The 17,366-nt window shown below is 45.4% G+C and overlaps 1 protein-coding gene across 3 annotated transcripts in view; it reads left to right on the plus strand.

The window, feature by feature from the left end:
* Nucleotides 1–17,366, plus strand: part of PKHD1 (PKHD1 ciliary IPT domain containing fibrocystin/polyductin) — a 380,982-nt gene that overhangs the window by 259,540 nt on the left and 104,076 nt on the right. For all 3 annotated transcript variants that reach the window (XR_010599356.1, XM_065587493.1, XM_065587494.1), the window contains exon 52: nucleotides 9,623–9,760. Coding sequence is in view for 2 of the 3 variants with exons in the window: in XM_065587493.1 (XP_065443565.1) it covers nucleotides 9,623–9,760 (138 nt within the window). In the remaining variant the exon portion in view is untranslated. The remainder of the gene's footprint in view (nucleotides 1–9,622; nucleotides 9,761–17,366) is intronic.

The following is a 17,366-nucleotide window of genomic DNA, read 5'->3' on the forward strand; positions in this document are numbered from 1 at the left end:
TTCTATGCCTGAGCCACAGAGGACATGAGGCTGTTACAGTCCCAGAGGGAGTGCTTTGGCATGAGAGGAAAGATGGTCTAGTGGTTAGGATGCTAACTTAGGTATCTGTCTACACTATGAAATTAGGTCGAATTTATAGAAGCTGGTTTTATAGAAATCGGTTTTATACAGTCGATTGTGTGTGTCCCCACATAAAATGCTCTAAGTGCATTAAGTTGGCGGACCGCGTCCACAGTACCGAGGCTAGCATCGACTTCCAGAGCGTTGCACTGTGGGTAGCGATCCCACAGTTCCCGCAGTCTCCACAGCCCATTGGAATTCTGGGTTGAGATCCCAATGCCTGATGATGCAAAAACAGTGTCGCGGGGGATTCTGGGTACATGTTGTCAGGCCCCTCCCCCTCCGGCAGACAATCGATTCGCGCCTTTTTACCTGGGTTACCTGTGCAGACAACGTATCACGGCAAGCATGGAGCCCGCTCAGCTCAGCTCACCGTCACCATATGTCATCTGGGTGCCGGCAGACGTGCTACTGCATTGCTACACAGCAGCAGCTAATTGCCTTTTGGCAGTAGACGGTGCAGTATGACTGGTAGCCGTCATCGGCTATCTGGGTGCTCCACTATATCTGTGAGAGTAAGGGGGGGACATTTATGGTGGGGTGGGAGGTTGAGGCAAATCGCCTGGCCGCTGATTACGCGCAGCCAGACACCAGGGCGATTAGAAGAGTACAGCAGAGCGCGGTGCGCATCAGAGAAGCTTTGAAAACCAGTTTTGTGACTGGCCCGGCTATGGTGTGAAACTTCTGTTTGTTTCTCCTTGATGAACCCTTCCCCCACACCCAGGTTTACTCTACTTCCCTGTAAACTAACCACCCTCCCCTCCCCCCTTCGGACACCTCTTGCGGAGGCAATAAAGTCATTGTTACTTCACATTCATGCATTCTTTATTAATTCATCACACAATTAGGGGGATAACTGCCAAGGTAGCCCGGGAGGGGTGGGGGAGGAGGGAAGGAAAAGGACACAAAAGGACACACTGCAGTTTAAAACTTTAACACTTATTGAAGGCCAGCCTTCTGATGCTTGGGCAATCATCTGGGGTGGAGTGACTGGGTGGCCGGAGGCCCCCCACTACGTTCTTGGGCATCTGGGTGAGGAGGCAATGGAACTTGGGGAGGAGGGATGTTGGTTACACAGGGGCTCTAGCGGCGGTCTCTGCTCCTGCTGCCTTTCCTGCAGCTCAACCATATGCTGGAGCATTTCAGTTTGATGCTCCAGCAGCCGGAGCATCGACTCTTACCTTCTGTCAGCAAGCTGATGCCACCTATCCTCTTCAGCCCACCACTTGCTCTCTTCAGCCCGCCACCTCTCCTCTCGTTCATATTGTGCTTTTTTGCACGCTGACATTGACTGCCTCCACGCATTCTGCTGTGCTCTGTCCACATGGGAGGACATCTGGAGCTCCGAGAACATATCATCCCGAGTCTGCCATTTTCTCCTCCTAATCTTCACTAGCCTCTGTGAAGGAGAAACATTTGCAGCTGGTGGAGGAGAAGGGAGAGGTGGTTAAAAAAGACACATTTTAGAGAACAATGGGTACACTCTTTCACGTTAAATTTTGCTGTTCACATTACACAGCACATGTGCTTTCGTTACAAGGTCGCATTTTTCCTCTTATATTGAGGGCCTGCCGGTTTGGTGTGAGAGATCACTCCAGCAGTGCCAGGCAACAGAATTCGGCTTGCAGGCAGCCATGGTAAGCCACAGTCTTTTGGCTTTTTTAACCTTCATAACATGTGGGAATGGTTTCAAACACTAGCACCCTCATTTCCCATACCAAGCACCCATTGGGTTGGCCATTTAAAATGGGTTTGCAATGTAAAAGGAGGGGCTGCGGTTTCCGGGTTAACATGCAGCACAAACCCAACTACCCCACCACCACACACACACCCAATTCTCTGAGATGATCACTTCACCTCTCCCCCCCACCGCGTGGCTAACAGCGGGGAACATTTCTGTTCAGCCGAGCAGGAACGGGCACCTCTGAATGTCCCCTTAATAAAATCACCCCATTTCAACCAGGTGACCGTGAATGATATCGTTCTCCTGAGGATAACAAAGAGAGATAAGGAATGGATATTGTCTGCATGCCAGCAAACACCAGGACCATACGCTGCCATGCTTTGGGAGTACATGAAGGAGAGCTTTCTGGAGATGTCCCTGGAGGATTTCCGCTCCATCCCCATACACATTAACAGACTTTTCCAGTAGCCGTACTGGCCGCAATTGCCAGGGCAAATGAATCATTAATCATTAAACACGCTTGCTTTTAAACCATGTGTAATATTTACAAAGGTACACTCACCAGAGGTCCCTTGTGTGACCTCAGGGTCTGGGAGCACGCCTTGGGTGAGTTCGGGGGTTACTGGTTCCAGGTCCAGAGTGATAAACATATCCTGGCTGTTGGTTTCTCCGCTTCCTTGCTGTGAACTATCTTCATTGTCTTCATCATCATCTTCCTCGTACCCCGAACTCGGTTCCCTGTTGCATGATTCTCCATTGATGGAGTCAAAGCACACAGTTGGGGTAGTGGTGGCTGCACCCCCTAGCACGGCATGCAGCTCCGCGTAGAAGCGGCATGTTTGTGGCTCTGCCCCGGACCTTCCGTTTGCCTCTCTGGCTTTGTCGTAGGCTTGCCTTAGCTCCTTAATTTTCACGCGGCACTGCTGTGCGTCCCTGTTATGGCCTCTGTCCTTGATGGCCTTTGAGACTTTTTCTAATATTTTGCCATTTCGTTTACTGCTACGAAGTTCAGCTAGCACTGATTCGTCTCCCCATATGGCGAGCAGATCCCGTACCTCCCGTTCTGTCCATGCTGGAGCTCTTTTGCTATCCTGGGACGCCATCATGGTTACCTGTGCTGATGAGCTCTGCATGGTCACCTGTGCTCTCCACACTGGGCAAACAGGAAATGAAATTCAAAAGTTCGCGGGGCTTTTCCTGTCTACCTGGTCAGTGCATCTGAGTTGAGAGTGCTGTCCAGAGCGGTCACAATGAAGCACTGTGGGATAGCTCCCAGAGGCCAATAACGTCGAATTCCGTCCACCCGCAAAGGCCGATTTCAGTGCTAATCCCCTCGTCGAAGGTGGAGTAAAGAAACCGGTTTAAAGGGCCTTTTAAGTAAAAAAAAAGGGCTTCGTCGTGTGGACATGTCCAGGCTTAATTCGATTTAACGCTGCTAAATTCGACCTAAACTCGTAGCGTAGACCAGGCCTTGGTCTTAGAAAACCTGGGTTCAATTGCTTGTTCCACCATTGACTTTCTGTGTAGCCTAGGGCAAGTTGCTTAGGCTCCCTGTGCCTCCATTCCCAATGTGGATAGTAGCGCTTTCCTTTGTCACAGGAGTGTTGTGAAACCAAGGCCATTAATGATTATGAGTTTCTGTGGTGATTGAGGCGAAGTAAATAGATTGGCTTGAGTTGTATCAGCTCATTATTTTACCTCTGGAGTTCTCTGGTTCAGTCTCCGGTGTTTTAGCCAAGATAGTGGCCATCACATAAGGATTAATCACATGAATAAGGCTTGCAAATCAGGTTCATTGCCTAAATTGGGACTCCCACATTTAAAAACCAATTGCACAACTTTGGAAAGCATGAATGGTGAGTTGATTCATACCATTCCATCAGCAAACAGCAGCCGTCTTCATTCCAGGCTAGATCATGGAATGCATTAGCTCTTCAAATGCTCAGATTTCCAGTGCTTTGGTTGATAGTTTTTCAGTATGACACACTCCTGACACATTGCATATTGGGTGGAAGTAGAACGTATTATAATTCTGGGCAATGGAATGTTGGTTTGAAAGGTCTAAATGTGATATCATGTAGCCCCTGGCCTTTTTTTCTTTTTTCTTTTTTTAGTGGTGGAATCCACTCTGTTATTCATTTTCTGATTTTGATTTTCTTTGAACTTTTTCTGTTTGAAGAGATGAATGCTGGAGTACTGTCTCTCACATAATAGCTTGTCTGTTGTGCCTGATTTCCATTCAATGGCATGCTATGGTGTTTTATGTAGCAATGGGGTTGATCAAAGGCATTTTATGTCATTGCTGGAGTCATTAGTGAATTCTCAGCGTTGTATGCCCAAACATTAAGGCTGTGAGATTTTGTCTTCAGGAAGTACACATAAAATGAAAGGTAGCCTTCTTAGATTTGAATTATTTTCTTAATGCAGTTGCTTGTGGCGATGTGAATTTCTTGGGGGAAGGGAGAAAACAAATACAGTTTTTCCTTTGTCTGGAGATAAATTTCATTGAGCCGTCTGACCTAAAGTCGCTGATCTTAGGCACTGACTAGTCACCTCACTGTGTAATCTGCAGAGCTGCTCGCATGAGGCAGTTAGTATGTGCCACAAGGAATATATCACATGTGGTAACCGTCTTCTACCCATCAGTTCCTTTTTCTCCTCAAGTGTGGAAGGAGATTAACTCTACAATGGAGCCCCCTGCTGTTTCTGCAGAATATAGTTCTGTCTCCTTACACATCCACTGAACATGCACCAATTTTGCCCTCTGTTGCAGCCGTGAAACCACATCAGGTCTGCATAGGTGTCTCGGTGGGTCAGAATTTCTCCCTCCCATTATTATTCTAGGGTCACATGCATGACGCTCTAGTTACAGAGCAATCCGTGTTTCATTTCTAAGCCCTTATTTCTAAGGATGTGCAACTCAGCAAAAAATATCTGTTTCAGCTTAAACTTGACATATAAATGTTATGCCTAGAAGCACTCTTTCTTCTTCTTGTAAAAATGTTTCACTCTATGTTTGATGAATATACTTACGGCCTTTGTCAACTGCAGCATTTTATCATATTCTTGAGCAGTGATTTCCTAATACAAGCCTTTCCCACAATATCATTTTAACAATATCTCCCCCTTATTCTCTTCCCTCTGCCTTGTTTCACGCTGTATTGTTTTTTTTCCTACTGATTATAACAGTTAGCTCTTCAGGGAACAGGACTCTGTCCCTCATATAAAGGGCCTTGAACACAGTTGTTTTGCCATCCCAGTTAAAATTTTCCCAAATTTTCCCAAGTTGTGAGCATCTGCTCACAAGCTCAGTAGAGACTTATTCCAGTTTGGCAGCTAAATTCACTGACGATTTCATCCGTGATGAGCATGCTCCAGCCCGGGGATGCATGGACTGAACATGACTTTCGGTGCAATCGCTCGGCCGGGCAGCGAGGGGCTGCTGTGGTTGCAGGCACAGGAACTGAGAGCACAGAGACTGCCTCCCCTGCCTTTTCAAGGCTCTTCCTGCTAATGCCCAGGCAGCAAGGAGGAAACAACAGGATGTGACTGTGGGGAGTGAAGGGTGGGAATAGAGGGTGGGAATGAGGAAAAAAGAGGGGGAAGGAAATCAGAAGGTTGGGGGGATACAGGAGCAGAGGGGGTGGGGTCAGGAGCTGGGGTGGGGGTTGGATGGAAGCTGAGGGGGCAGGAGTTGAGCTGGGATTGGGTGGAGGTCAGATTGGAGCAGAGGGGGAGAGGCCAGGAGGAGGGTGGGAGTTTGATGGAAGCAGAGTGGAATGGGAAGGAACTGGGGTGGAGTGGAAGATGGAAGGAAGCAGAGAGACAGGGGTCAGGATCTGTGGTGGAGTGGAGGTTCGATGCGAGCAGAGGAACGGGGTTAGGAGCTGGGGTGGAGTGGAGGTTGGACGGAAGCAGAGGAGGATGGGGAGGAGCTGGGGTGGGGTGGAGGTTGGACAAGAGCAGAGGGGGGAGGAGTCAGGATGTGATGTCAGCTTGCCAGCAAGTTAAAGAAGTATGGGCTGGATGAATGGACTATAAGGTGGATAGAAAGCTGTCTAGATCGTTGGGCTCAACGGATAGTGATCAATGGCTCCATGCCTAGCTGGCAGCTGGTATCAAGCGGAGTGCCCCAAGGGTCGGTCCCTGGCTGGGATGATTTAGTTGGGGATTGGTCCTGCTTTGAGCAAGTGGTTGGACTAAATGATCTCCTGAGGGCTCTTCCAACCCTGATATTCTATGATTCTATGATGTGAGGTGGAGGTTGGATGGGAGCGGAGGGCGGAGGAGTCAGGAGGTGATGTGGGGTGGAAGTTGGATGGGAGCAGAGGGGGAGGGGTCAGGAGCTGGGGTGGGGTGAATATTGGATGGGAGCAGAGGGGGAGGGGTGAGGAGGTGGAATGGGAGTGGAGGGCAAGTAGAGGCAGTAACTAGAGGGGTAGAAAGGAATACAAGGGTGTGGGTCAAGATTCAGTGGCTTGGGGGTTGTGTAGTAGCAGGGAGGAGTCAGGAGCTGGTGAGTGCATAGGAGGAGAGAAAGATGGGGTCAGGCTTTGGGGCCCAGTGTTACATGAGATTGCAACCATTACAGAATGCTCCCCTCCAGAACCTGGAATTGGATCCAGGAACCCTGAGTCTCACCGTTCTCTGTTGTCAGCAAGTTGCTGTGAAACACTCAAAGTGTGTATCTCACGCTCGTCTAGTGGCTGGTTCACATGCAGGATAGCAGCCTACTACTGCTACTAGTTACTCCATTGGCTCAATTTATAGACAATTTGTTGTGGGTCTCAAAGTCTGAGCTCTGCTCACGACCCAAGTTGGGATCAGTATGGGTCCACATGACTGAATTTTTTATTTGTTTGTTTTAAATTAGAAAAAAAAAGGCAAAAAAACTCTACATTTAAAGAACATTAAGGTTGTAAAGTCAAACCCACAAAAGTTAGGAAATGTCAGAATTTACCTGAATAAAGACAGAGTAGATACCTCTGGGCATTTTGCAAATATAATGAAAACCAATAAAATTAGTGTTGCCTTGAAAAATATAAAGCCTTTCATCTCTTTTAGTGAGAGACACCACAGTTGAGGAGAAAAAAGTAATGTCCATTTAGCCCTTTTTCATGTGACACAAAATTAGCTTGTGGAACTCATTGCCACAATATATTATTGAGACCACGAGTTTAGCAGGATTCAAATATAGATTAGACATATCCCTATGAATAACAAGAGTATCCTAAAAAAACCCACAGCATTTTTGAAAGGGTTAATAAACCTCTATGCTAAAGGCTTAAACCGATCTCTAATTATTGGAAGCAATGAGACTTCCCTGAGGACTGGTTACCCTGTCATTGCCTGCTGGAGCATCTTAGTGGTACAGAACACCAACATTTTCATGGAGCCCTCTGTTGAGAAAGCATTTTCATTTGTCCAGGAGTGTCCCCTGATGCAGAGATAACTGGTCACCACAGCATGTTGCACCACAGGCGCCAGCTTCTAATTTTCTCAGAGGATGCTCAACGCCCGCTCATCCCCAGGCCCTGCCCCAACTCTACTCCTTCCCCCAAACTCCCATACCTGGCCCGCGTCCTCCCGCCCCTGCTCCACCCCATCCCTTTCCCCACGGCCCCACCCCCACTCCTCCTCTTTCCCGCCTCTTTCCACCGCCTCCCCAAGGGCCCAATCCCTGCTCCTCCCCCTCCCTTCCCAGCGCTTCCTGCACATTGTGGACTCGGCGCCTATGTCACACCTATGTCACATCCAGAAACCAATTGCTGAAAACCACAATTAAAGGCCCTGAACCAACTTTCTCTAAAGTCTACTGAAAGACTCCCATTGACGTTAAGGGGAATTAGGTCAGGCCTCGAGGATAAAATTCAGCTCTGTGCTGTGGGCTAGTGCAAGACTTGCGCACGTTTTAAGTCCCTCTGATTGCCGTATATGATGGATACACAGCGCAACCAGTGAAAAAGTAGTGGAGATTATTGGAACCCAGCAAACACTAGTCAGAGATATTATCAAAAGAAAGGTTAGATGTGCTGGGCACATTTTAAGGGGTTCAATATGTTTACAGGGACTGGAAGGGAAAGTTGATGGCAGAAGGTCATGAGGAAGAAAATGGATGGATGAGGGATGCTGTGTTATCCTGGGTGGGATCAAAAAGGATTATTCATCCACAAAGAGATTAGCAGAGGATCATACAGAATGGGATACCATGGTTGCAATACTCCAGTAATGGAGATGCCACATAAGAAGATGATTCCCTACTTTGAATGCTTTAGTGGTACATAAATGCTGCACCGTCTATCTGCTGGCATCTTTATAAAGAAATTGGACTATGGTGGGATATTCAGAAGTGTTCCTTATTATTACAGTAACACCTAAAAACCCCACCCAAGACTTGTGTTATGTGATGTACAAACACAGTCCCGGTCTCAGAAAGTTGACACTGACAAACAGAGGGAGGGGTGAAATGACTGTCAAATCTTTCATCTGCTGCAGTGAGACACAACACAGTGGAGGAGGAAAAACAAGATTACACAGGAGACCAGCGGCAGAGCAAGTGATAGAATATGGGTCTCCTGAGTCCAAGCGCAGTGCCCTATAGTGGAACACACTGCCTCTCTACTGTTACTTTATCTGCTCTTATTGGACTCAGTACCAAAACTTCCATTAACTTCAATGGCAACAGCATTAGGCGAGTGCTGAACACTTCTGAAAATCCCACTGTTAATTACTGATTGCTTGTGTCAGCACGGTGGGTAAATTCCAACATACGTCTGCCACGTGAGACGTGTTTGAATGTTGTTCGACTGTTTCATTTTATTGATTCATATTTTCTTGGGTGTAATAAAAAAGTGATGCGGGTGGTTTTTAGCCTCTGTTTCAAAATTTGCTTTACTGAACTGAATGATTAAGTATCACTTACACAGTTAGATTTAACATAGAAGCAGATTCCACAAACCCATTAGCAGGTGCTTAAATTTAATTCAAGTCCGTCGGACTTAAGCATATGCTTAAGTATTTTGTTGAACAGGGATGATTTAAGACTGTGCTTAAAGTTGAAGTCAATAGGACTTAAGCATGACAGAACAAGGAGTAATGGTCTCAAGTTGCAGTGGGGGAGGTTTAGGTTGGATATTAGGAAAAACTTTTTCACTAGGAGGGTGGTGAAACACTGGAATGGGTTACCTAGGGAGGTGGTGGAATCTCCTTTTTTAGAGGTTTTTAAGGTCAGGCTTGACAAAGCCCTGGCTGGGATGATTTAGTTGGGGATTGGTCCTGCTTTGAGCAGGGGGTTGGACTAGATGACCTCCTGAGGTCCCTTCTAACCAAGATATTCTATGATTCTATGTTGTTGTTATTTATTATTTGTATTGCCATGAAGGGACCTCATTGTAGTAGGCGCTGTACAAACGCAGAACGAACAGACCATTACAGCCAAAGAATGTTAGAATCTAAGTAGATTCGTAGGTTCATAGGCAGAAGGGACCACTGTGATCATCTAGTCAGACCTCCTGTATAACAAAGGCCATAGAACTTCTCCTAAAGGATATCTTTTACAAAAATATCCAATTTCTTATTTAAAAAATGGCCAGTGGTGCAGAACATCATGACCCGTGGTAAGTTGTTCCAATAATTAATTACTTTTAATATTCAAAATTTACACCTTATTTCCCGTTTGAATTTGTCAAACAAAATTTAAAGTTAAGCACATGCTTAAGTGGCCATGAGCTCTAGAGTTTTACCCTCATTTTCCATCTTCATATCACAGTGTCGGTATATTGACATTGCTCTCTCTTTCTCTCTCTGCTTTTTTTCCAGACAGGACCATCCTGGTGGATACAACTCTTCCTCCTCTGAGAGGTCTCTATATACTGGGGACTCTGGAATTCCCAGTCAACTCCAGCAATGTCCTTAGTGCCACCTGTATAGTGGTTGCAGGTGGTGAATTGAAAGTGGGTAAGAGAGAAATAATGACCATAGGATGTTCTTGAAGCTAGGATTTCGTTTTATTTGTTGATTAAAAAACAAACTAACAAGAATGAACAACAAATACTATGAGATCATTCATGGTGATGCTAGGCTTGATAATCAAACAGGTCATTGCTTCTTTTGTAATTCATACAAGAAAAAGGCCAGTTTAGAATGGGTAGGGTGAGGAGATAATCTAATACAGCTAATGCATACTTAAGAATTAAATGTACATAAGTAGTGAAAAGCTGGTCCCATTGAATTCAATGGTAAAACTCCCATTGATTTCATTGGGGCCAGGATTTTACTCAATGTGTATAAACCCCATGCATGTGGATTGTATCTGTCTCCCTGCACTTCATATTGACAGGTTTCAGAGTAGCAGCCGTGTTAGTCTGTATCCGCAAAAAGAACAGGAGTACTTGTGGCACCTTAGAGACTAGCAAATTTATTAGAGCATAAGCTTTTGTGGACTACAGCCCACTTCTTTGGATGCATCCGAAGAAGTGGGCTGTAGTCCACGAAAGCTTATGCTCTAATAAATTTGTTAGTCTCTAAGGTGCCACAAGTACTCCTGTTCTTTCTGCACTTCATATGGCACTTGTTTTCTTGGATTGCAAGTGCTTCAGGGCAGAGACTGAGTCATCCTGGATGTGGGAGCAGTCCCTAACATTGTGTGCTTAAAGTTGAAGTCAATAGCACTTAAGTAAGTGGCATGGTGGGCCTTTAACACCTACTCAAGAAGGCAACTAAGTATTTCCCCAAGGCATAGAAATCCTGATCTGACATAAAACTGGCCTAGATGGCATGTTCTGCCAATACCTCAGAATAGAGAGATGTCAGGGACTCTTGGGTAATATAGCATAGAGTGCTAGTTCTTATGCCAAAAGTGTCCTCAATGTCACTGAGTCTGTTACCTACTATTCACAATGAAGAAACCAATGCCTTTCCCCAGAAAAGTAATTACTCCCATAATTCTCTTCAAACATGAAGCTGCATAAAGCCGTGAATTTTATTTACTTACAGGAATCCTTTGGATGCTCAGATCAGTGTGTTGGTCACTCCCTGACCTTTCTCAAGATTGGTTTTATGAACTTTAAAACAATAATTTATTTGAGTAATCACATTCCTGTGAAGTCCACCCTGGGATTTCTTTGTTGTTAATCTCAGGGGACTGGCTAGTTAATACAGCTTTAGCAAAAGAGATATTGTATTGCCTTGAGTTTTGCTTTGAAAAAAGTCTTTACAGATAACAATGGAGGTCAGTGTACCTTTACATATTACATAGGAAAATAAGTGTGCTCTGCTGCCTAAAAACACTTATTTAGACATATTGATGTGCTTCATTGCTACATAACCCCCCCCTTAAGCATATAGCCATGGAGTAATGCTGGCATTGATAGCCAAACAGGTAGCTAGCTACACCTGTAGATTCTTTGGACAGCATCTTCTGGAGACAGTTTCCTGTTCCAGTTTCTGCTATAAAGGGGGTAGCTGGATACAAATTCTTCACTTTGCCCACAGCATTCTCTATTGGCTTTTACACTCGGCTGTAAAAACGGGAGAGGATACCCCTCCCCCCACCCCCGCTTTCTCTTCCCACGTGTTCCAGGCCTGAAGGCAGCTTCTTGGAGCCCATCTGTCCAATCGTGTGTATTCCATGCCCAAAGGAAGGTTTTTCAGCCCATCTGTCCTATTCCACCACACCCTAAAGAAATCCTGACACAAAACAGATAATGAGACAGTTTAGTAAACAAAGTTAATAGATGTGGACATCAGCATTGAGTGATGCCTAAGTAGGCTCTGAGATTGACACCATCTGATCCACATACCAACACGCTCTCTCCAATGTAACTTCTCAGTGTCCTGCTTCCAGTTCAGCCATTATTGACTAAATATCATTGACTCTGTTTTACAGATAGGGAAGCTGATGCACAGAGGGTATGTCTATGCTGCAGTTAGACACCTGTGACTGGCTTGGGCCAGCAGATTCGGGCTCAAGGGGTTCAGGCTCGCGGAGTTGTTTAATTGCAGTGTAGACATTCAGATCCTCACTTCGCAGAGTCCTAGAGCCAGGGCTCCATCCCAAGCCTGAATGTCTACACCACAATTAAACAGCCCCTTATCCTGAGCCCTGCGAGCCCAGGTCAGCTGGGTGTAGACATACCCAGAGTGGCTACATGACTTGCCCAGGCCGTACACACATTCTAGGGCAGAGCCAGGAATAGGACCTCAGACCCAAATTTCCTAGTTCTCAGTCTGGCATATTTAACCTCAGGATCATAATTCTGTAGTCTATAAGTAAAACTTAGTTTAACTTTGCTGTATGGGGGAGAGGTAGCTCAGTGGTTTGAGCATTGGCCTGCGAAACCCAGGGTTGTGAGCTCAATCCTTAAGGGGGACGTTTAGGGATCGGGGGGAACCTCTCAGCAACAGTACTTAGTCTTGCTAGTGAAGGCAGGGGACTAGTCTCAATGATCTTTCAAGGTCCCTTCTGGTTCTATGAGATAGGTATATCTCCATATATATATATATATATATATATATATTAATTAGCACACTGGTTCTTTTATTTGTTAGAAGGTTGATTAAAGCACAGGAGTGAGAGTAGGACTAGAGGTAGGAGAAATATTCTTTGCAAGAAAAAAAGGAAGATTTCAGAGTTTCTGAAACTTCAACGATATTCCAAAAATTATGGCAAAACTTTAGCTTGAAACGAAACAGGGATGTGAATTTTGATGAGTCTGTGCCCCCTAGAGGCTACACGGTGCAAAGAGATGCATGTCAGGGCTAACAGCACAGAACTCCTGAGACATCTCTGATGGGCCTTACTAAAATTTTGCATTTATGTACAATGTAATCCACTGGTCAGTGTGTGCTATGAGTCCCCTCTGTACCTGATTCATGGGGGATACAATCTGTTACAGCTCCCAGCTATTGGGCTTAGATAAACCTGTAGCTCTGGATTTCCTGGTTCAATGATGGTTACAATCATACTTTAGAAGCATTGTTTAGTTACACCTTACAGCCTCCATGTGGTATGAAGTAGGAAATTATCATCATTCCTAGTTTGAAGCTGGGGGAATTGAGGCTCAGCGAAGTGAGGTGACTTGCAAATGGCACTAGCTAGTTAGTGTCAGAAGGAGAAGCTCAGAAATGTTGGCCTCAACTTCTCAGCAGTTTCTGCTAGGTTTCACTTTGGGATTACTGAGTTCATTTTGACCCCAAACTCAGGATTGAGGTTCAAATCTCAGTGGAATGAAACTGAAAAAAAATTGTGAATTCCATTGCTGAGCAAAGCCATCAGGTTTCATACATCTCTGATAAGGAAGCACCAAAATGCTGAAGTTATTTTCTTCACGATGGGCCCATTGAAATCCTTTTTGAACTCTGTAGTACTCAGCCGTTCATTACTGGCAGACTATCTGGTTTTGCCTGTCACACCAGAGTAAAACAGGGCAACACCACTCACCGAATAATTACCCAGATAGACTTTTTTAGTCTCAGACTTGTCACATATTGTCTTGGCTCTAGTGATGTCTGCTTGTCAGTCTTGTCTTTCACTCTGGGCAAGATGCCGAAGGTCATTATTAACTCATGACTTGACTGTCTGAAGATGAAACACCAGACATTTCTGAAGTCTCTGTTGCTTTTGGTGTGAAAGCCGTAATGCACCAGCTTCCATATTATTTATATAATTGGAAAAAATCAAATAGAGTAATATCCCTCTTTATTGTCTTCCCAATTGGCACTTGGCAAAGGCTCATGGGATGATTAGGCAATAAGACATGTCAGACCATGTGGTATAGCTGATTAGCACCCAGCCTCCGGGGTGTAGTCAGGACATCTGAGGGATGCATGACTCAGCTCTACTGCATAGGCAGTCTTGAAGTGCTCAAACTTCTCTGTAGTGTGGACCATGAGAGATTGTCTCATGATCCCACTTCCCAGCCCACGTGCAGTCATGTAATCCTTGTGGTAACTAGGGCAGCTGCTTACATAAAGAAGAAATAGTAAGAAACTATTTAATGCATTTCTAACTCATGTTAACATGATGAATATTTTGTCCCTTTTGAAAAAAAAAAAGCTAATAACACGATCTGCTGCCGTTCTGTAGTTCATCTCCCCCCTTCCCTCGCTTTTACTCCTTGCTTTCCCCCATCACTTAGTTCCTTTCCTCCTGGGCACACTGCCTGGCCATCTCATTTCCTTCTTTTATGTTCTCCAGGATATTCATCTCCCACTAGCAGCTGGCAGCTCCAGTCCCGCTGGTGGTACTGGTCCATGGAGGAAATTTTTTATAGAATTGTAGGACTGGCATGGACCTTGAGAGGTCATCTAGTCCAGTTCCCTGCATTCATGGCAGGACTAAGTATTATCTAGTCCATCCCTGACGGGTGCTTGTCTAACCTGCCCTTAAAAATCTCCAATGACGGAGATTCCACAACTTCCCTAGGCATTTTATTCCAGTGCTTAACTACCCTGACAGTTAGGAAGTTTTTCCTAATGTCCAACCTAAACCTCCCTTGCTGCAATTTAAGCCCATTGCTTCTTGTCCTGTCCTCAGAGGTTAAGAACAATTTTTCTCCCTTCTCCTTGTAACAACCTTTGATGTACTTGAGAACTGTTCTCATGTCCCCTCTCAGTCTTCTCTTCTCCAGACTAAACAAACCCAATTTTTTTCAATCTTCCCTCATAGGTCATGTTTTCTAGACCTTTACAATCATTTTTGTTGCTCTTCTCTGGACTTTCTCTAATTTGTCCACAGCTTTTCTGAAATGTGCCTCCCCCTCCTCCCCCCAATACTCCAGTTGAGGCCTAATCAGCGTGGAGTAGAGCGAAGAATTACTTCTCGTGTCTTGTTTACAACACTCCTGATAATACATGCCAGAACGATGTTTGTTTGTGGTTGTTTTTTGCAACAGTGTTACATTGTTGACTCATATTTAGCTTGTGATCTACTATGATCCCCAGACCCTTTTCTGCAGTACTTCTTCCTAGGCAGTCATTTCCCATTTTCTGTGTGTGCAACTGATAGATTGTCTCTTCCTAAGTGGAGTACTTTGCATATGTCCTTATTGAATTTGTTTTATCTCCTTCTCTTAGGTAGCAACAGCCCCTACTAGAGGCAGCTGTCTGGCTCCTCCCTGTTTTCAGCTGTTTATTTCAGGCTTCTGGGCTCTTCTTTACAGTGAAGAGCCTGGACACCTGATGAAGCAACTGAAAAGGAGAAAGAGAAGCCAGCACTATGTGACAAGTCAACTCTCTGTTGACCACCAGTAAATATTTTGCAGACTGAGTGTCCAAGGACCAGAGTTCAGGAAAAGCTGACCCAATAGAATCCAAGAAGGCTTGGGTTCAGATAATACACCAGACTGACAGGTGTGGCCACTACACTTAATTCTGCAACATTTTCTTGCCCATGTGAAGCAAAAAGTTCTAAGCACCAGAGGTTACTTGGTTTCCTTGTACAACCACTGCTGTGCAGCAGTGCTGCAAAGAAAAGGGAGACACCAACAATTCTGGGAAATAATTGCTTATTATGGACAGGGCCGCCCAGAGGATTCAGGGGGCCTGGGGCAAAGCGGGAGAGCTGCGGCGCTTGTACTCACCTGGCTGTGGTCCAGGTCTTCAGCGGCATTTTGGCGGCGGGGGACCCTTCAGTCGCTCCACGTCTTTGGCAGCACTGAAGGGCCCCCTGCCGCCGAAGACCCGGAGCAACTGAAGGGCCCCCCGCCGCCGAAATACCGCCGAAGACCCTGACTGCTGCCGGGCCAGGGCTCGCGGGGCCTGGGGAAAACAGCCCCACTTGCTCGCCCCTCTGGGCAGCCCTGATTATGGAAAACAAAACAATGTCAGCAACCATAGCTAGCATCACATTGAAACGTGACAACAATGGAAAGTACCGTTGGAGCCACAAGGCAAAACAAGGTCCAGGTTGCAGTCTGGAAATAGGTCCCAGAGAGAGTGCAACTGGCTTTTTCTCTGCTCAGCCCTGCGCTGTTTTAAGTAGATTTTCCATAGCAAGGATTCTTTACTGCACATTTGAGCCAGGCTTTTACACGGGTTTAGCTCGACCCTCGCTACCATCCACATAGTAAAGTCTCTGACCTGAATTAGGAGGCGCTTTGAGCTACCTTACCCAGAGGGGAGGATGGGTTAGAACCGGGGCTCTGCTTTCCCTGGGGCTGGAACCTACCCACATTACAGTGAGGGCCCAAGCAAAATCACCTGAGAGCCGATAATCCTCCATTGCCCTTCCCGCAAGTCCCCCAAAGGACTGACCAGTTCTCCCACCACTGACTGGGAAAGAATCCTAGAGTATCTCCTCACAAAGAATCATGGGATATGTCCCCAGGCACACACGGGCAAATGCAAAAACAGTGAGGACACAGTAATGTAGATAGGGCTTTGCTGTGCTCAGTACCCGGGTGCCAATCTCGCAGGTTAACTGGGTAGTGAGGACATTCCCCTAGTCAAAAAGTGCTTGAGAGAAACGACGTGCCTTCACTGGGATCCATTGATCAGTTAACACCATCTCTCACATGTGTGCTAATCCTGATCTCCTGAGCCTGCAAACACTTGCCCGCATGAGTGAATCATTACAATGATCCTTAACACTGTGGTCTTTCAGAACACTGTACAGGCATAACAGATCAGTCCTCCCAACACCCCTGCAGAGTTGATAAGTGTGATAGTGTTGGCAACACATAGCATTAAAAATGATGAGAATGGCTTAAGAATCATCATTTAAAGACATACATTTTGGGGTCTTTTATAAATATGCCTTCTGGGATTGGCGCATTTAGGGTTCACACTTACAAGCTTTTCACCACAACCATTAGAAATGTACTTCTTTTTTTTTTTAAATGTAAGCTGAGATTTGGTTGTATTCACATGGATCTTTCCAATGAATTTATGTTGACCAACCAATTCATACACACGAACATATATAAAGGTAAAAAAATGTATAATCACCAGGAAAAAATATCTCACCAAAAATTATAAATCTCCAACTTGGTGGGGTATGGTTGTGGTTAGAAAAAGTTCATAATGGGTGAAGTATAACCGAAAGGCTCCAACATGGTGTGTGGGGGTCTCAGAGTGGTTGAGAACATCATCCAAGGAAGTAAGGATGACTTGGGGGGTTTAGGAATGGGATACGAAGCTTTAGGCTTAGATCTTTAGTGGCTGAAAGTTGTAGTTTACATGTTGTATGTCTGCTGTCCTTTCTGAAAAGAATCGCTGGTCACGGTCCAATTCCTAGTGGAAAGGCATTCGCACCAGTTATTGGTAGTCTCAGCAAAGAGGCCAAGGATTGACTGTACCATGAAAGAATGACTTCCCTCCTTGCTCTAGAGGAAGGACCAGCAAAGGTATGAGATGCATTAGCTATAGAGTGGAGGAAGATTGTGCTTCCTGTACTGCACCTGTTCAGGTGATACATAGAGGACTTAAATCTCCAGAAATGTCAGTCTGGCTCTGATAGGGGACCTTGAATTTGCTAATTAATTCATTTATTTATTTTTAAAGGCTCTTAAAGAGGAATGTTTCTTTAGGATACAAAGTTTTCTCTCTTTCTCATTCGTATGTA

The sequence above is a fragment of the Chrysemys picta genome, chromosome 3 (genome assembly GCF_011386835.1).
Source record: "Chrysemys picta bellii isolate R12L10 chromosome 3, ASM1138683v2, whole genome shotgun sequence".
NCBI lineage: Eukaryota > Metazoa > Chordata > Testudines > Emydidae > Chrysemys > Chrysemys picta.